General features: G+C 41.3%; 1 protein-coding gene across 1 annotated transcript in view; it reads right to left on the bottom strand.

Moving 5' to 3' along the window:
* T265_01092 (hypothetical protein) overlaps window positions 1–15,390 on the bottom strand; it is a gene marked incomplete at both ends in the record, with an annotated part of 23,898 nt that extends 8,508 nt beyond the window's left edge. Inside the window, 3 exons of the mRNA XM_009165035.1 lie at window positions 2,994–3,068; window positions 4,828–5,000; window positions 15,225–15,390. Of these exons, the coding sequence (XP_009163299.1) occupies window positions 2,994–3,068; window positions 4,828–5,000; window positions 15,225–15,271 (295 nt within the window). The remainder of the gene's footprint in view (window positions 1–2,993; window positions 3,069–4,827; window positions 5,001–15,224) is intronic.
* Window positions 15,391–21,539: the final 6,149 nt, after the last annotated feature.

The following is a 21,539-nucleotide window of genomic DNA, read 5'->3' as shown; positions in this document are numbered from 1 at the left end:
CGTACTGTAGCTTGATACACACGTCCTTTCAGATTCAGGGATAAACCATTCTGACGCCATAGGCGTCTCAATTTCGCAAACGCGGCCCGAGCGTTGCAGATTCGTGCATTCACCTCATCTGTCACACTACGATCAGAACTAATACAACTTCCAAGGTATGTAAAACGCTCCACAACTTCCAGTACCTCTCCCTGGATCGTAAGGTCGTGTTCAGTGACTGCACGTCCACAAGCATGACCTTACACTTTGTGGGTGCAAAGTGCATATCAAAGGACGGGATGACTTTGGTCAGTTCATCCAAGAATACTTGCGCCTTCTCCGTCTCTTCGAACATGAGAACGATGTCGTCTGCATATTCCAGATCGACAAGGTTTTCTTCATTGGCTATTTGAACACCAGGGTTTTGGAGACCCTCCAGCTTTCGTCTCATTATTTCATCGATCACAAAGTTGAAAAGTAATGGAGAGAGTGGGCATCCCTGACGGACACCGCTTTGTGTGCGGAAGCTTTTGGAGAGCTCTCCGTACACTCTCACACGTCCGGAAGTCTGAGAATACAAAGAACGTATTGTGTTTTCAAACTTCTGGGGCATTCGTTGGTGGGCAAGCGTCTCAAGAAGAACAGACCGATCAACCGAGTCGAATGCGCCTCGGAAATCCAGGAATACTAGAATCGTGGGTCGCTTATACGTATGGCGTTGTTCTAGTACCTGACGCAGTGTGAAGATTTGGTCAACACAACCCCTACCAGGCCGGACGCTTGCTTGCTAGCAGGGAATGACCTTTGATCGCGATCAGTTGTTCGGTCGGGCTTTTCCATTGGTTGCTCCGTTTTACCGTTTCCCCATTCACCGTTACCCACGTGAAATTTGAGCTCGACATCCCCTGCCGTTGTAATCTGGTCGATTTTGGAGTGACCTTTGTCCTTCCGAGTCCCGGCTTGTCACCTTTATTGTCACCTCGATTGGTGATAAAACGTTTGCAATCAAATTGCTCAGCTCAGCGAACAAGTCAACGACTATCTACCCTACCTGAGCTACCATTATTATCCTCCATGAGAACGGTTTGACGTTTCTTTGTCGTTCGTCAAACTAATGTTCACATACATCGCTTTTAACTAGTATGCTAGCCTGTAAAACGAAACCGGATGGAAGAAAATTTGTGTCCTTCTCTTGAGTTGATATTCTCTTCGAGAAAACTCTTCGCAGCTGTCGCAGGGATTTATCGATTCGGATGATGGCCGTTCTTGACAGTGTCGGAATCTTACAAACTTCTGTTGATCAATATGAATTTCAGTATAAACTTTAATGGTTACATTTTACACGAGGGGTACTATGGACTCGGGATCCATTGTCGTAGATGTCTTTGCGGAACTCTGTCCGAATATAAAATGATTACATCAGAGAAAACGCCACCTAGCAGGCGGCGAGTTGGGCAATAAGATTACTGTGGGGTCACTGTGAAGCCAAAAAGTATATCAAGAATGCGGACGTGTTCACAAGCAAGGCTTTAGGACAAACAGTGCTCACTTGTCAACTAAAAACGGCTGAACTAATTAAACTTGATGGGACGATACGTATTAAACATTCGTTATGTGCCTGAATGAGGGATTCAACCAATAATATTCGAAATTTTTCAGGTCAAAATCTTTGGGTTGGATGGCTAAGACATGATTTGATCCATCAAATCACTTGAGAAATAGCGCATTTGTTTGAAAATATCTAAACACGATTGGCTACCAATCAACTCAAAGTACTGTGAGTGCTGACGGAAAACTATTCTTTGTGAGCTTGGTTACTCTGCTGCCGATAAAAGCAACTAGTTCATCGAAGCATCAATTAATAAAGCTGCTATTTATGAGAGTTTTTTCGGCCAATAATCAATTCAAAGTAAATTCGTAATCCCATATAGGTTTGAAGCCCAACATTGCTGCATTTTAATATTCAACATAACAGTAAAACAACAGTGGATGCCAGTTTTCAGCTCTTGCACATTGAAATTTATCAGATCGGACGTGGGAATAAGTGACGGAATGGATAGAAAAAGACGAACGAATTCGTCATCCCGTAGTTGCTTCAATTTATCTTTTGGCATGGAACATGAAGTAGATTCAGCCTGTAGCAAGCAATCAAAGGCTAAGGTGGTATGTCATTCTTTCAAAACATTACCACAGATCAGTCATTCAGTCATGTGAATAAAATCATTTTTTGTAGAGAATGGCTCTGCTTTCCAACCGTAAAGCAGCAAGGGTCGGCGGATGATTATAAGGACGTTCTAAACTTTGTGAGATAGGAAACCGCCATTTTCTCACCTCCGTCTGATAAATCAGAATAGTGTGTTCGTGAGGCTCGGCGTTTCTCCCAGCTTGATGACTGAAACTCCAAGAGTGGACTATTCCTAAGTTATCTTAAACTATTTAATAAAACTCCAGGGCATTGAAGTGAACGAGAACATGCATCACGCGCAGTGTCATTGTTTGGGCTTAGCAGGATTCTTCGGTCACCCAGCAAAGGTGCTAGATGGAACTAATAGCAATATCCCTTCAATCAGAACGTTGCACAACCCGAACACTCGGATCCACAGCAAATACAATTTCAAATGTGCAATTCTAACGATAGGCATCCTTAATTGAATGACTCTCCATTGCAACTAATATTACGGAGCGGTGAGCCACGTATATTAAGGGAATCAAGGAAGGGAAAGTCAACAAAACCTCCTATCTACGTTTTCCGATGAGGAAATTAAGATCTAACAACTTGACGAATTTCGTTGCTAAGCGGTCGGCAAGCGCTGATGAATAAACCGAAAAACTAGGGCAGGAAACTAGCCACTTCGCAAATACACTTGTCATGTTTTATATAATGGTTAGTGACATACCTGTAAATCAGTCTTAACTAGGACATTAATACGCAGGAATTATTCCCCATTATTCGGCCTATTTAGGGATCATTTTGCTCTGCTGCGAAGGATGAAATTACAAGAAATAAAACCTACTTGTCTCGTAGGTGAATCCTTCTCCAAAATCATACATACTACTCTGATCGTACCATGATTTGGTTGCCTCGTCGGCTGAAAAAATGAAAAGAAGACAAAAGAAGTTAATACGAAATGAAACTGCCGTCAAACTATGTATCGCCTACAAATTACAAAATATAGGTAAAAGACTAGATTAGAATCCATCGTCTAGAATCAGATCAGTAACTTTTCCCGAGAAAGACTACTCAAAAGGTTGCCGAAAACCCTTCGGCAGCTCACGATTGGTCTTGTCTTTTTTGGGGCTCATCCAATAGACGAGTTTTCGTCACTTTTGTTTTCCAGTTGAAGCCGTATTGTACAAACTTCGTGAAACAAACTCACCTTTACACCATTCTAATTTTAACGAGAGTAACATCTGGAGTTTGTTTGAGTCTCCGTTAAAGCAAGAGAGGCCAGCAGATAAGTGTACTTAGCAAAAATCAGTAACTGTTATGGGGCGATTAGGCTTATGGACAAATAAGGGAAACATAAAATAGAAATCAGAGGAGTAACACGAAGTGACGTTCTCACGAGTATATTTTTGTTGCAACCAGTCCAATTTGGGCTCAATTAGAACATAAGGTGAAACTCCGGATAAGGGAAACATAAAATAGAAATCAGAGGAGTAACACGAAGTGACGTTCTCACGAGTATATTTTTGTTGCAACCAGTCCAATTTGGGCTCAATTAGAACATAAGGTTGACGGAAACTCCGGGACAGCCCTACCCGATGAGCCCCAAGAAAGGTGAAACCGGTCGTGGGCTGCCGAAGAGATTTCAGCAAACTTGTGAGTAGCTTTCTTCATGAAAATATACTGCGATATCTCAAATATCGTGCCAACCGAAACATGAGGTGGCCTGTTAGCAGCACAGTCAGTTGTAGAATATCATAAACGAGAGACTCATTTGAGTGTCTTGTGAAAATCAAATTGATTTGTAAATGAGGGTTAGGAAAACCTGAGGAGCCTGATTGTAGGTCGACAGATTATTCAAACTCTGTTAGCTGGTGCTTGTGCCAAATTTTTTCCCACAGGTAAAGTTTATATGAAAAAGTTTACATATAAATAAAAATCCACTGAATGATTCAGGTTTAACTTCTATTTACGATGGCATATTTGGGGTCCTCACTCATCGGCCTACAGGTGTATCAAAATTATTCGAAGTAGCGAGTCTTTTTTTCCTCTTGAAAGTCGCCTGAGATTCAGGAAGCCAATCATCTCGTCCCGAGTAGACACACGAGAGACACGAGGCGCAGAGCTATATACTTACATATTTATATAAACATATATGCATATATATATATATATTATATGCATATGCAACCAGACCTGAGTAAAGAAAACCAAAAACATCCCGAATGTTGCCAGTTAGAAAAGACCGGTCCGGTAAGCACCAGCTGGTACTATGCAGTGAGAGTAAAAACCCAGAAAAAAACAGAGGTATGAAGCGGAATGCACTACTGAAGGGGTATGGGTATGAAGTAGTCTTAGGTCATAATTGGTGCTGAAATTTAGAATATTTGATAGTGACACGCTTAAATCCTATTAATGTTGGATTCATTGACAATGTTTAGAAGGCTTAGTGGCTGATCCGACATGGGTCGCCTGTTATTAAAAATGGCGATTACCATTGATGTTGAAGGAAAAGCTATCCAGAAATTTATCTCGTGAATCGGAAAAAAATTGTTTACAAAATCTGGCCAAAGCCTGAGTTAAATACATGCCATGTCACTTATTTGGCCTTCAGTGGTCAAACCCATGGAATGCGACCACAGCAGTTGCAAAGGACAAAATGCGGTTTCTAGAAGACTAACCTCCGAATGGTCCTCGGCCTTCGATGCATCTGTAGGCGAGATTTTCTCCGTACGTTGCCATGTCGCTGTGCCGCATACACTTGGTCGTGGCCAATTCCTCAGCCCACAGTTGTGCCGAGCGAGCCAATGAGGAATCGTACGACAATGGTCCACATCCGTGCCTCTCTCGCAGCCTATAAAGCGGTAACCAAAAACTGACTGTATCTTCAAAAGTACATGTGCAGTATTACCGAAGGATCTTTCCAGTCGCTTTCGAGTCGCTTTCCAGTCGGCTACGGATTATGGAAATCCTCAAGACAAATAGAGTGAATTTTTCGCGTCTTAAACTTATGAGATCGGAAACTCGCGAACTCGTGTAACAGCATAAACTCTCGTGACACGAAACGTCAGGCTAGCCACTGGAAAAGAGCAAGCCACGCTCCGGATTACACCAACGTATTTCAAACTGGGCATCCGTTTCGTTCTCAGCTATATCATGGTTTTGGTCTCTCCAGCAAGACTTTACTTTTGACAAGCTTCGGTCAATTAAAAGGCAAAAAACAATGGTGTTCCACCCTTGGAACTTTACTGTCAAATCTCTCAGTATTCGTAAATTTTGTCCGCGTAATGACGAAATACACTCATTCGCAAACTACGTCGGTGTTAATTGGAATCTACTGTTTATATCATCATTCAAGTAAATATGCCACACAAGAACCGGTATTTGAAATATTCAAAACACTTTATAAATAGAACGTATCATCTATAAGTTCCCTGTGAATTCTTTTGGCAACAAACTGAGGGGCTCTCAATCATCCTGTCAACCAGAAAATTAGGCAGCTGTTGCGTAGCACATTTGTAAAAAAGATTTTCGCTTGACTCTCACGTAAACACCAATATGCTTGGTAAATAAACGTATGACCTTAATTGCATGCAATTCGGTGCTCATACTGAAAGAAGGGTTGGTAGAAAATCGGGAACTCCGTCTATCCAATAAGCGAACGCAAAATCAGTAGCAAGCTGCCTAATGGTGTACAGCTCATGTACCTTATAAATAGTATGTTACATTAGGGAAACAGCTGTATAATTTTCTCGAATTTTTAACAGAAACCGATTACGTTTACAAACAAAGTCAGATTCCACTTCTTGACTTGTCAGAGAAAGACAGCTTTTGCTTGCTTTTGGCTCTAAGCACAAAGATAGGCCATACTATCAGACTACCAGCAGATCGTTTGGTGCTTTTGAGTCCTGGCAATGGGGTGAAAAATTCACCCATTGATTACTTCACTGAATGACCTCACTTTTCGAAATCTACTTATTCTATTGTTTACCTGAGTTCCCTGGGGGGACACTTCTAAGAATGACTGCAAGTGGGAGGGCAGAATTTTCCCATATGTCACATTACTCTTCATAGCTTAAGAAATGGAATATATGGATTTGCTAAACCCTTCATCTGCGGTAGACCAATTTCGGGAAAGCTTCTAGGTGCAACAATCACACGAATGGGAGCATGCAGCACCTGTTTTGTGGCATGCTTGTCCATCTACGTAACAAAATTCAGAACAGTTTGTCATCAACAGTGTGCCGTTGTCCACTTACGAAAGAAATGTGAACCGTTAATGGAGAGGGTCTCCTGCATTTACTGGTTTAATTTTTTGAGTAAAAATGGGGAGTGCCTGATTCCGTCTAGTGCCACCGCAACCAAAGTAAAAGCTACGGAGCACAAAATCTTGGAGGAGCAAAGAAAAGGCTTTACTGATTCAAATCAGCAGATCAACTCATACAGATTCTAAAGCGATCAATTCCCACAGTTCCCTCGGTTGGTATTACTGGATACACCGTGCTCTTTTATTGAAATGCCAAGATGTAGATTCAGATATGAAGTGCGTAAAGCGGTACACCAAGGAACTGTACAATGATTTGGGTTGGAAAGTTTGTCGGGCATGTGTTTTTGTTCTCTTTGGTACATCCAATTTAGAGGTGCGCGCTGTCTGCTCTGACATGAAGTGCGTAAAGCGGTACACCAAGGAATTGTACAATAATTTGGGTTGGAAAGTTTGTCGGGCATATGTTTTTGTTCTCTCTGGCACATCCAATTTAGAAGTGCGGGCTGTCTGCTCTGAAGTAGCTGCGAAGGAATTTTGGCGAAAACGTCAGGTGAACTAAATGACGACTGTTAGTCTGAATCGCACAACAGTGTAATTTTTTATGCATCTTTCAAATGAATGACACTTTTCTTCCTTTGAAAAACAAAGTGTTTGAGTTCGGACTCATCTCCTCATAGGTCGGTCTTTCGGTAAGCCGTTCTTGAAACTACAGCTGAAGCTATCTTCAATCCTCGGTTTTCTTCCAGATACGATTGTCTGGATGTAACTCACAGTATTCGTTGTAGAACCATCATTCCAGTTTTGATTTGGTTTCCCTCTCGCTTGAGGCGGTAGGATTTAATTCGAATCTAAGAACATTCCTCACCCAACAGCATTCCGTTCAGATATTCTCTGTGTTATAAGTGAAAAGCTCGAGTTCCTGGTTGGAACTACTTGGCTTGTTTTCAATAACTTCACGTCCCATAGTTGACACTCATGAAATATTAATGATATCTGATTTAACGCGAAGGGAATAAACCTGTGAAAAGTATGATTACTTTGTAATTATTCCATTCGCATTTGACTTTTGCTGCCATGGGGTGCGCCTGGCGCTGAAAAATGTTAACCAACATTTCCGAACGTCTTAAAGAATTGGTGGCTTTTTAAACATTCCAGCCAAGAAGCGAATTTTCTGCGGGATCGTAAAATCATTATTATGTAAACTGATTGTAAGTGGTGGGACACCTCGAATAGTACCGATGTTTAAATGGGCTTGATAGATTTCCCTAAAAATCGGCTATTGGACGCAAGTCACACGAAGAAAAAAAACTTGTCTTGTCCATGGTATAAAATTGAGCAGTTTGTTAGGGAGTATGGTGAGACACTTGCGAGGACAGATTGTACAGACTCCCGGGCAACCAAGCCGAAAGCCTTAGGCCCTGGAAGCCGTCCGGATCAATCCTTCAGTTGTAAAGTAAAAAGGCCGTAGGTGACTTCTGGACTCAAATGCATGTATAATTCATGCAACTTGGGGTTCAATGGAAACTTTCATATGTGAAAGACTATCAGTACTCCTCATAGTAGTCTGCGGTCCCTAGGTAGCTACATTTATTTCAGAAGATTCTCAAAAATTCTGCGAGCAAAATACAGCTGGCAAATTTGTCTATCTTCATCTACCTTAACTGTAATGTCGACAATAACAGAGTTGGGGTATCAGGTGTTTCTGATCATTTATCACCTTGTCATTCTGTGTTCTGATTAGATAGTTTCGTCTTGCAACGTTACTGGTGACTCTCCTGAGCACCCGGGCGACATACGAAGGCGACGCATTTTTGTCTTTCGGATACGCTCATATTCCCGTGCCTCAGGTAGAGAAAACCAATTCAAGCGAACGATTACCGTGTATTTAACTTGCCTTATTTTGGCTGTCTACAAGTGAACGAATGATTACCGCGTATTTAACTTGCCTTATTTTGGCTGTTTACAAGTGAAGATTTCTTGCATAGACTACTCAGCACTAAGAAAGATGGGATTCCGGGATTGTTTGATTTGGTTTATTCCTCTAACGACGCCAAAGCATAACTCAAAAAACGATAGAACGATGACACTGTGAGATCGAGTCTGCGAGGCCTAAGTCTGATTTTCTACTCGTGAATTCACAAATGGCTACTAGTTTTATTATGAGGAAATGAAGTAAGACCGTCAAAGCAGGATATCATGTATGAAACAGCACATCAGTTGGTCATTGGTTTGTTCACTGAGCTAGGCAATTTGATTGCAAACGTTTCATCCCCAATCGAGGTGACATCACTCACTGGTGGTGTCACCTCGATTGGGGATGAAACGTTTGCAATCAAATTGCCTAGCTCAGTGAACAAACCAATGATCATCTGCCCTACCTGAGCTACCAACATTTTCCTCCATAGAAAAACAGTACATCAATGCTGAGTATGGAAACGAAAGATATGCCTTCTTTTCTGAACAGCCGTCCTCCTCTCCCGGCGTGAATATTTTCGTGAGTCCACACCAAAGGGGGAGGGGGCACTGAACATGCGTTTCATTCATTTAGTAGTAGTGTATACTCTTGGCCATGCAAGGCTTTGTACCCAGGGGATCTGACTCGTAAAGCAAGTGTGTTGGCGCCACTCCACCAGCGCCCGCTGGAAGCATCTGACTTACACCAGGACAGGAAGCTGTCGTTCAAACAAGGGTGGTTTGATCATGAAAACTACAAATACCGCAACAAACGTGTATTCATAGGTTTATTGCTGAGGTCTGTGTGCAGTGGGGTTGGCCAGTTTTCAGACTGGAATACGTATGAACATCACTATCTTGGACAATCACAATTTACGGATACCAACACGAGCAAGTTATGGAATATTTCGGATTTTAGTTCTTCACATACACGAAGTCGTATACTTGACAGATCTAAAAGTGAGAAAACAATTTACGGGAACTAATTTCCCCAGAAAACAGTCGTACACGAACCAATGTTTAGATTTTCACCATCTTTCAAAGGAAAAAGAGAGTAATTTACAAGCTTGAATGAGTCTCGGGGAGTTAAAAATTCGAATCGAGAAATTGTCTTTACTTGCGCTTGACTGTATGAAAGTGTGGGTTTTATGTGTGGCATAGCAATATAAGAACGGTCATAGCTTTCCTTAAATGCAACAACAGTTGGCTTGGTGCTCTGTTTAAGCATCCCGATTTCGTTTCCGGCTACAGTACTAAGTAACATAGTTCGAAGTACATAGGAATTCTGCCCGAATTCAGAGGCTTCGAATACAAGAAGTGGCGGTCAGTGGCGTTATGTAGACAAAGTGTTTGCTATAACAACTCAGACGATCTAAAATGATTTCCGTCCAGTAAATTAACATTTTGGATTGACCGAATACATTTATCGGCGGAGGCAATTCAGCTTGGATTGATTAAGTTTCCCTGTCTATTAGGCATATAAGTTAATCGGAAACGTAGAAACCAGCATACATCGAAAACCGGCAGAAACCGAAGTCACGGCTAACCACCTCGCGCCAGCACAAGCTTCTCATTGTGAGTTAAAACAGGGTCGCTCATTCGGAGCTAGAAAGCCGAATTTCGGAATGTCGATGTCTGATTAGTTTGACCGGGATTTAAACGGGCCGTTTGTTTTCCTTGTCCGAACCCAGTACCTAGTGTGTGTAGACGGTTGATTTTTATTAGAAATGGGTAGAACCAGGGTCATTCGAAGGATGTTCCAAATGGATAATCTATGAGTATAGTTCCAGTGTAAGAGACATTTGGCTCATCTTTAGCGTGACTGAAGCTTGGGGCTGGTTGAATTAAAATGTAAGCATGAATCGTATTCAAAAAGCATTACAGTTCATTTAGGAAACATTGGATTATGAAAACCGCAAGTTAATAATTGGTAGGATATCTGGGAACCTAAATAAATAGCATGCATTAAACACTGAAACCAAAGGGTAACCTTCAAATCGCTTATGAATACAGGTCAAGGTCATCACTTCTAATTATGGTTTCTATGGCTTCTAACCCTAGTGTGAATAACTTCGAGGACATAGGGATGGCAACTGTAGAAAATAAGCCTATGGCCGGCTGGGTGGACAAACGTTAAGTGAAAAGTTTGATAATTGCTTTTGTGATAGCTAATTGCAGTAGCGTAATACCACAGAACAGAATGCAAACGTCCGACTTGCTCCAAGTAATTCCCCTATTAAACCACGGGTCGGAACCTTTGCTCGTAAGCAACCTGTGTGCATGCAGATCTGACCAGGTGTCCATTTGAACAACATGAAAAACACATAAGCAGCGAGATGGAACCATTTCACACAGTTCTGTCAATCGCATCGTATGTACCATAGTCGACAAAAGAGAAGAACAAATAAGGCGATAAACACACTGCCCATAAGTCGAATGAAGTTTACTCATTTACATAAAACCAGAATGGGCTTTAAGTGGACGCCAAAACATGAAAGAGCAAAGCAACGGCTTTTATCCTGGAGCCAGTCAACGGACTTTACTGTTGACAATCGACTACACGGCATTAAGAGAGATAACTTTAATATGATACTAAAGAAGAGGCTAGTTTTGTGGTGATCATTAGTTGCGGAGTTTTACCACTCGGACGCTTATTGGCCTTGTCCACCAGTCGAAAGTAAGGGGGTTTCCGAGTTCTTATCCGTTTACCTCAAATAAAACTCAGTGCAACCGCGAATATACCGCTAATTTTAGAGAAAATTTAGTGTTATTTTGTGTGTCGGGTGTAATAGGCTTGGGACGAGTGGGAGAATTTCCAGTTGACCTACATGATACATTCTCTTTGGGGTATTTTGAGGTCCTGATTGTACCGAATTTCCAGGAATACTGCTTTAGAACAAGATGGTCAGAGAGTTTATTCGTTCTGGCTCGTCAAGCTTCAGTGCCATTTGGGATTGCGCTTTGCTTTAGCGCTTGCCAGATGTCACCTCACGGTTGTTTTGGTGCAACGTTCGTTGTGCCCATTTTAGGTCGTATAGCAAGTTTGCAGATTGATATAAAGCCCTGATTAGAGGTATATCATTATTTTCCGTTGGCAGGAAGCTAAATTATTTGACGTACTGCCCAGTCTAGATTGGTTTTCCAATGAACAAAAGTTGTTCAAGTTAGTCAGCATCTCTTGTTAGTAAAAGGCCCATAAAATTTTTGAGCACTGTAATAACCCCATCTGTCCATCCCAATTTTTATATAATGTGTTGCACAGGGTAGTTGATTAGACACTACTAAGAACCTAAGCATTTCAAGAATGTCATTTTATTTGTATAACTGCTACGAGGACAGGAATCTGGCTAATATTTCTTGTCGGTTGAAAACTGATGTAATAAATCGTAACCAGCTTACAGAAATCGAGAGTTTTTTGAAAGAAGATTAGCCCAAAAACTCACATGTGATTACCTTGCCCTAAAGCCGATGGGGAATCGTGAAGTTGTTTTCTAGATACCGTTTTTATCAATTAGGTGAGGCTTTCTGTAAAATCAAGTCGAGGGTGACATTCAGACGGTAGAGATGTGAGAAGTATAGGAAACATCAGACCATCCACTGATTCAGCAGGTGAGGTATCTATTTAATTCAAGCAATTTCACAGGTTATTTAGGTAACTGTAAAGCTTCTAGTTTGGCGTTGTTGGTGTTAAAATTCGTACCCTAGGGTGTATCATATTTTCCTGCAAAGTATCATAACGGTTTGGGATTTAGTTCATTGCCTTTACTTGTCACAACGACTTAAGAAATCGGTCAATAGATGCGTATGAAATATTCAAAAACTGGAATGTAGCTGGTATTGCAGTAGGCCGCAATCAATAAAAAATGTAAGGGATACTGGTTGACCGGTTAAAAATCTAAAAGAGCTTCTCAACAGAAATTTTTATTGCCAGTTGTCTTTTCTGTCTAGTATAAATTTTCGTTTGTAGCTTGATATGGCCACAACAAAATGTCATTAGTTACCTCACCAGAATGGGCATATAAAAGAATTAGCTCACCACAAGAATCTCGAGAAAAAAGGGAGAAGAACGGCATTTGATTAACATCTGATTTTTCATTTCCAGGACACCAACCAAACCAGGTAGCCTGGGTTATCGAAAACCGGCCTGTTATAGCCAGTTATGTCAAGTCACATCAAATGTCCGGTGAACATTTTGCGGAACGATGCTCCTCTTCGGAAGATTTATTGTTAGACAGGTATTCGGTATTCCGTCAAGAAGAGACCGGACCTTGCCGTGGTTTGACGGTTCGCTCACCTCAACCACCCAATGAGCTATACTGGGGGGGTCCTCGCCATACACACAGAGTCTCTCATACCAGGTTGGTCAGTGGTCAGAGGTCTGACAAAACTTAGTCTCATGGTCTTCCAGGTTGAGGATTAGGATATGTGGCGACTTGTTCCATATAAATGGTAATGCATTAGCATTCCCCACCAAATGCCGCTGCCTTGAGATTAGGCTTTTAAGTCAACGGCTTTTGTTGAGGACCCTAATCGTCCCCCTGTCTAGTTGTGGGCGCCCTGGAAGCCCACGTACAAAGTCGATGATGACGATGATTCGGAGAAAGTCTAGCCAATCAGACCAGTAAGCAAGAAAGAGGCGCGATGCACTACTCCTGCTACATTGTCTACTTCCTGAAAGTGGTTAGCCCGGCTTTGTACGGTACTTACTGAACAAATACGGATTCTTTGCTACTCACAACCTATAAGTAGCCACTAAGGAAAATGGAATGTCCTCCAAACAATCGATAACGCAGAGGCTGATGGTGAGGTGTCCCCCGCAAACAGACAACCGTACAGTCACTGGCAAGTGAAACTCAACTTTTGGTAACTTTACTTGGGAGCCTTTGAGTTTTTATCTGTGACTATGCTTCCTATTAGGAAAAACCCCATCGCACAGCATCGATTTCAGTCCTGACAACTACTCAGTTACTGAAAGTTCCAACTCACGCCCTTTTAACATATAAAACAGGGATACTGGGTGTGCTTTATGTATTGAGCACGCCCAAAAACACGAAATCAGTCCCACAGAAGAATCAGTCTCTACGGTAATTACTCTCATTCTGAGCACTATGCACGAAATTGCCCAGGAGGAGAGTGAAGAAGGAGATAACCATCTCTGACTAACTAACTAACTAACTAACTAACTAACTAACTAACTAACTAACTAACTAACTAACTAACTAACTAACTAACTAACTAACTAACTAACTAACTAACTAACTAACTAACTAACTAACTAACTAACTAACTAACTAACTAACTAACTAACTAACTAACTAACTAACTAACTAACTAACTAACTAACTAACTAACTAACTAACTAACTAACTAACTAACTAACTAACTAACTAACTAACTAACTAACTAACTAACTAACTAACTAACTAACTAACTAACTAACTAACTAACTAACTAACTAACTAACTAACTAACTAACTAACTAACTAACTAACTAACTAACTAACTAACTAACTAACTAACTAACTAACTAACTAACTAACTAACTAACTAACTAAATGATTAACTAACTAACTAAACTATCACTCTAATTTCTGAAAAAATCAGCATCCGGATGAACCAAGAATAACGAAATTCACTCAAGTTTCCAGTCAATTGGAAAATGTTTGGGACCGATTGGGAAGTCATCGTTTCAGAGGGGGTTGGTAAATCCACCGATTGTTTACCAAACCCCTCTGAACTAAACCCCTCTTTACTGTAAAAACGGAGCCTACTATGGCTACTCCACTGAGGCATGCCTAATAATTCCCAATTAGGTTTAAATATCTCATGAGGTTGATTTGTTTGGTCGTAAAATGTTTGTTCGTAAGCCGTGAAATTAATTCCACTGGGTTGAATTCGCCGTTGTATGAGCGATATATGCGCTGATTACTATCAGTAAAACTCATCAGCATTCACTACCCCCGAACAAGAAATGTATCATGTGTTCCATAAGTTTGACGGTTGTTGATGGTTTATTGTTCAAGGAAAATTCTAGTTACTTATCGATACATGCATTCATATTTCACCATATCATTACAGAGTTTAGACTTAAAACGTTCAGTTGTGACCCACAATTGGAGTCATTGTTGTTACTGAAGTAAACCGAGGTCCATCTTCCAGGACGAGACTTGGTGCCATTGAGCAAGATGATAGGAGCCCAGATAGAGCAGAAGTTTTTTAGTTTGTCTTCCAAGCTGGTTAATGTGATGGCAAAGGTTTTATCGTTAACAGAGTTGACCTCAGTGCGTTGTTAAGGGGTGGGGCACACAAGCGCTGGCCAATCGGTATGCACTGCCTTGTAATGCACTGATGATATCACCTCGACTGGAGATGAAACGCCTGAAATCAAGCTGTCCAGCTCAGTAAACAAACAAACCAACATGAGGTATCCAGTGATAAAATCAATACACTTATTCACTAAAAGGTGGTTTTCAGGGAAGACTCAATTGAATCCCGGCTGAATATTCCAGTTATACTAGTCTTCAAATGAACGTACTACACAAAGATTGCCAGCTTCGATGTATCGCGGGGAGAAAAACAAGAAGCGACTTGTGTGAAATCTGTGGTATAAAAGCAATGTGGCTGGAATTCACTGGGTTTTCCCGTTAATCACCCATGTTTTGTGAATGGGTGTTCAACCGGAACAGAGGGATGACGGGCACTTGAGCAATGGCCTCACATGATGAGGATTCTGAAGGCTGAGACCGATCATGGCCTGTCAGAAAGCTTTCACAAACCCTATGAGTAGTGAACTGCAACAGGGAAACTAAGCTATTCGAAATGCCAAAATAGTCACAATTTCTAGTGCAAGCGACTTACTTGTTGTGTAAAGCGATTCCTTCGTTATTTAACACGGTATCAACCATTGCAAAAGTTTTGGCGATAATCTAGTTATTCCAGTTTCCAGAAATACCAGTCGAATCGTAGTTGATCAGTGAGAAAACGGAACGCACGATACACAGCTGGTTGTTCAGCAGTGGTCAACAGAAATCATCGCAAAATAGCTCAGGCTCGCCTGACGTTCGTTTATATGATGTGAGAAAACAGAATTCCAGTGCATGCGTGTCTAGCAAGTGACTCAGTAAACCAGGCGCAACCTTACAAGGTTGCAGCACTCTATTCGATCAGATTGATTGTTTTCCTTTCAGTCAACACTAAGTGTGTCAGTAGAGCAAATACAAACGTGTAAGGGTACGCGAAGGAAAGAGTCATAAATTGTTAAAACCAACCAGCGTACCAAGTACTATTGTGGCAGTAGTAAGAATCACAGAGCAAATTTTCTTTGGTATACTCAAATGCATGTGACTCTGGTGCATTGCGATCACAATGCAGTCAGTGTATTCATCATATACAGACAAGATTGTATTGGTTAGGTCCACTTTGAGTCTTTGCGGAATTTGTAGAACTCTTTTCTGCAGTTCGACTAAAAACCTGGGGTCATTATCATTTTGAGCGTATCCCACAAGAGGAAACAGTGAATTAGGGTTTTAGCTAACATAGAGCTCCGCAAAGGCACGAAAATTTAAATTCCTCAAAACTGACACGCAGTTCAAGCATTCAAATGCTACTCCTGAATTGTTGCCTATAAACAGACAAACTTCCGTTGTTGATTGGAATGTGTGAGAATCCCGATACTTGCAACTAGGACCGAGGGGACAGCAATACATTGCACACATCTATTCACAAGAAATGTGGAGAAACCTCCAAAAAGCCTTCATATTTTTGACTCGCTTACTAGCCTAGCGAAATTGTCAGGCGCAGACAAACGGAGATGGTATGGAGGCAGATTTCTGTCAACATCTGTGTACATCTCTAGGTAAGCAAGAAACTATGGTGGAAATAACACGTAAAATGTTAAAGCTTGTTCGATTTAAATTCCGATCACACCTCTTTTCAACACAGTCATGCCATCCGCTGAGACGCAAGAATATGGATATACAAGTTTTCTCCAACAGTGGATAGATATAACAAAGGAGATTCTTTCGACATATACACTCATTTGCACATCAGTTTGATTTTCACGAGAGACACAACAAACGTCTATGATGTTCTCCGACTGAATTTGCTGCCCAAGGGCCGCCTCATGTTTCACTTATTCCAATATTCTAGTTTTTCATAAAGAACACCACTCAAAAGTTCACTGTCAAAGATTTTAGCGAGGTAAACCGTTGAATAGTTTTCAACAAACTTGTGGGCAGTTTTCTTCACCAAAGGAATCATTCTTTGAGACTTTGGCAGCCACTTCAATTGGTAGGTCGTCTTTTCTTTTTTTGTTAATTCCGCGGTGTGCAAACATGTTTGGCATAACTCTCATTTTACCGTAGTTCATGTCTACCATGAAAATGTAAAAAAAAGAAAAGTGCAAGACAATTAATTTGTTTTTCTGGTTTTATAGCTTGAATCTGGGGGTAGTCAGCCGGGCAAAAGCAGCACTTGGGTCCTTGAACAACATAGTAAACTAAAATTCCTTTTCAAAATGTGCTGATTTTGCAAGGATTCCCGAATTACAGCCTTTTGAGTTGGGATGCAGCAATGGTTCGCTTCCTGAAGGAAAGTTTGTTGTTGACGTCTTCCTTTCGAACTGGACTTTGACAAATACATGCTTGCACCACTCCAAGCTATGCTCTCATTTGTCCAATTCAGCAAACGTTGGCCTGAAGTGTATACTGCAGGATGATCTCCTATATTTATTGAGAAATATGCGATTAGATGCGCAAGTTGTAGAGGAGTCAAGGGACTAATTTCTTTGTGCTCGTGGTCTTGGTGTGGTTTGATCCCCCGAAGCCCCGGGCTTTTCGCATTCGTGTGGCGGATGTAATGATAAAGAGTTAAGCTGTTATCTACAAAGCAGATCTCTCATTCCGTGATTCAAGTAAAAACTTTGAATTTTGGGGATCTTCGGCATAAATTCGTGCAACTTTTCAGTACTTTTTAAGTAACATGAAGAGAATGGAATTTTTAAAATGAACTGTAAATTATGGAATGCTTAGTCATAGCGTGGACCCGGTTCACTTCACAAAAAAGATTATTTCGTAATAAGACAAGCATATGGAAAGTTGCACTAAAGCGAAGGATTAATTAGACTTAGTTACGAATCAAGTTGATATCATTCTGTTAGCTAATACTACCACTACCAGATCAGCGAATAAACCAACCAATTCAACCCACCAATGTGATCATGGCATAAGGTCATAGATGAAAATAGACTGCATGTTCTGATGGGGCACTTAAACGAACACAAATTTCATCGGGATAATTTAGTGAAGATTAACTGGATGACTTAACTACTGAGTGTCAACAAATCCACCACAGAAGACTTTCTAAATGGCCGGGTCATCCCAACAGGTGACGGCAGCATTGAGTTGGTTGTAATGGAATGGCATAATCGGAACACGCATGGACTGTTGAAAAAATATGACCTGAAAATAATGGTTTCATAAAAAATTGGTACATTTGTTGCCCAGTAGCATCTCGCTTCGGACACTGTCCAACTGGCGAGTGATTTCTAATTTTCATTCCAAGTGCGTTATTTTCATCCAGCTAATAAAAAATATTCAGTTATATGCAATTCGTCACTGCTCTCTTTCGAATTTTGCGGCAGAATCACCGCCGGGTTACCTCAGCTTGTAGGCGAATATCACCGGCAGTAGTGCACAAAACCCTCACACTTAGTTTGGGCACAGATATCAAGTGGATCAGCGTGGGTGCAGACACTCAATGAAATCTTGAATTCCCTTCAAACAAACCATCACACTATTGCTCGTGCGTATTGTACTAATTGGCCAAAACTTCAGGTAAAACCGGGTCCAAGAATGGTTTACCGACATTGAAGCACTTGCTTGTGATTGCACTCACCAGCAAGCAATACTTTGCGAAAGTTGAGACAATTGTAGTTAGGTGAACAGTTGTTCATAATGGTGGTAACGACTCAGCAATGAGCATTTTCACCGAGTAGTGTGAATTGCACTTAGTCGGGAGTTGGTGTACACGCACAGCATACCAAGATGTGCCCATCTCTGACAGTGACGCAACTAACGCATTCACCGTCAGCTTAGATGAGATCATGGACCATTCTAATGAGAAAGTTTAAAAGATTATAGTTACAAAAGGCACAATAACTAAGATGTTTTTGCAAACAGAATGATCCGATCGATCAGTCAGAGTAAAGATTGAAAGCGAATCAAGTGCAATTTGGTGCCGTCCGGGCTGTCAGTCGGCTTTTTGTCAAATCGTCCTGATTTGTTTGTGTTTCAGAAATGTAAAATAGGATGGCCAATATTTTGTATGAAGAAAATAAAGTCTAATCTCTTTAAGAGAGTGAGACGGGAAGAGAGTACTCAATAACTCGATGATGCAAGTAGAGAATTTATTCCGCTGATTCACCTTGCACTTAACCATAGCATAGCGGTCGGAAGTCCGACAGGGTACACTACTGAAATTACTTTAATCTTGGCACCCAACTTGTCCATTCAAAACAATCACAGCAGTTGAAGTTCTGTAACATTCTCAGAAGATAAGTGATGGCTTGGAATGAAAATTCCATTATACATTCTCAATGAAGACTTGGATTGTCTTTTACGTTCACTATATTTATCAGGGGCATGGAAACCGCTGACATGGTTTGTTTGTCTATAATTCGCCGTTCATGGTAAAATCCGTGTTCCTACCGCGGCGATGAAATAAATTGATTGTGGTTCTGTAGGCTGATTGGCGCTTATATAGATGGCTCTGGATTACTGCAGCTGGGTAAGTGTCCTGCAAAACCCATTTCCAAGTTGCTTATGCCGACCGCATTAAGTGTCATACTATTTATATATTTGTAATGTACTACTCATAAGGTTGCTGAAAACCCATCGATAGACCACGACCGGTTTCGCCCTTCCTGGGACTCATCAGGTAGGCGCAGTCCCCGGGTTTCCGTTAACCTTATGTTCCACTTGAAACCAAATTGTCTTACTATTTCTTTGTAATGTACTACTCATAAGGCTGCTGACGGATTTTCAGTAACCTTATGAGTAGTAGATTACAAAGATATACATACATCGCGATATCTCGAATATCTTAGCGACTGAAACATGAGGCGGCCTGGTGCAGCAAATTCAGCTTCCTGAAAACATCACAAACGAGAGATTCAGCAGGGTTCCAGGTGAGTCTCTCGAGAAACCAAATTAGTTTGCAAAGGAGTGTATATTTGTCCAACTATTCGTTTTGGTAGAGTGTAGCTAAACAATTCTTAAGCGACTTAACTATCACTGCAGGCACAGCCAAAATATGCCATCAGCAATTAATGAATTTTGAATCACTTGTTATTGTGCACTATTCACGTCAGTCATGCCATGCCTAACTGCTACGTACCAAACTGAATCACAAGAGCATTCATAAGATGTAACCCGTCAGTTTAGGCCTGTATGATCCCTTGAACGGCGACAAGTTTACTTGTCCGACAGGTCGGCTGACTACAGGAGTTTTGTACCGATTGAAAATATCGGAACAACTATCCACTGGACGACGGTACTCAAGGTTTCCGTCGGACGATAACGACGAAGTCTGTCAGGTTCCAATGTCCGGACGCCACCACTTTTCTGCGAGCTCATTAGCCGATTTGATAGATCCAATTGGGCATCCATGACTAGCTGCCACGGCAGAATGTTACTGTTTTACCGCGTTGCGAGAAAATGGGTGGCTGGAAGAGATTTCAGGATTTACGTGCCGCATCGATTTAGTAGGGACTATAATAATGAAACCCATCATTCGGAATTGTGTCCATTAGGGCAACATATGCAGAACTACTGAAGAATTTTTTTCCGAGCTTCTTAGTTATTTCCCTGATGAAGTTGTAATCGTTCGTCATACCGCATTACATTTCGCCGACCCAGTATGACACTGTTTCTTCCCACTTATCAGGCAAACTGACACATTGGTGCGCATCCATTGATTTGCGTCCGATGACTCAATATCTAATTTCCGAACGGAGATTTTTCAGCTGAACACTTGTGCTTATCGACCTAATTGGTGCTGTCCATAAAATGCAACTTACGAGAAATTGCCACATGGAGAGACGAAATTGGACAATATACTGTCCGTGTTTGTGTGAGAAACGTTTATTAAGGGTGAGGATGATAGTCACTTGGAGTTAGTGTACGGAAACGTCGGGAAATTCACCTAAGCGCGCCATGTCAGTCACCCCACGGCACGATCTCGTACCATGTGTTTGGAATGAAGTCAACGCTGGGCAAACCAACAAGTCCGAAAACATGGTCGCCTCACTATGTATTGTTTCACCTTGAGCGTAGCGAAGATGAATTTTTAAAGGAATTTTCCTGCGGAGAAATGCTATGCGGAGCCCACGTGACCAGTCATCCTAGACTGGTGTTCGATGTATTATTGGTTCGTTCCTACTACAAGCGCATTCCGTCTTATTATTTGCTTTGCTGTATTGAATAGTTCGTTGTGTGGCACACGTTTGGAATATATATAGAATACATATATATATATATATGATGTTCTTGTCACATCATTTGGGTTTTGATTGCTGATATGCTGGACTGAGTGTTTCAGCTGGTTGCTCAGTGCACTTGAGTGAGCTGACTCCACTGTAACCGGCTCAGTTCAGCTGTGGAGTTCTGTGCATCCTAACTTGCTCCGTATCCCCGTTTACACGATAACGAATCACGACTATACATTTTGATGTTTTGTATTGCACTGATGTAAATTTCCACGGAAAAGTCCACTTAAACAAATTAATCATAAAGCACCCATTAACGTTGGATGCGTAAGGTCGGTCAGCGCAAATATTGAGCGTGTCCCAGCACACAATCAAACAATATGCGAAAAAAACTCAGAAAAACCGCATTGCGGCAGCTCAACACAGGCATTCAACCAAACTCCTTTTTTCCATCACTGGTTGACGGCCTAAAACAAGATGTTTTGGTTGGTATAATCGAATTTCGCTTTCACACACAAATGTAAAAGTGGTTCTTTTAATCTTTACATATAAAAGCTTTGAATCAACTCAGAGATGGCAGCTAAACTACGTAAACTGAGAATGACGGTTGTGGAAGACTGTGGAGGAATTTGGCTCACTTAGACAAGATTGTTCGACTCGTGTGCGTCACCACATACCACAGGCGAACC

This window comes from Opisthorchis viverrini, assembly GCF_000715545.1.
Source record: "Opisthorchis viverrini unplaced genomic scaffold opera_v5_11, whole genome shotgun sequence".
NCBI lineage: Eukaryota > Metazoa > Platyhelminthes > Trematoda > Opisthorchiida > Opisthorchiidae > Opisthorchis > Opisthorchis viverrini.
Note: the sequence above shows the minus strand (reverse complement) of the source record. Positions and strands in the feature narration are given on the sequence as shown.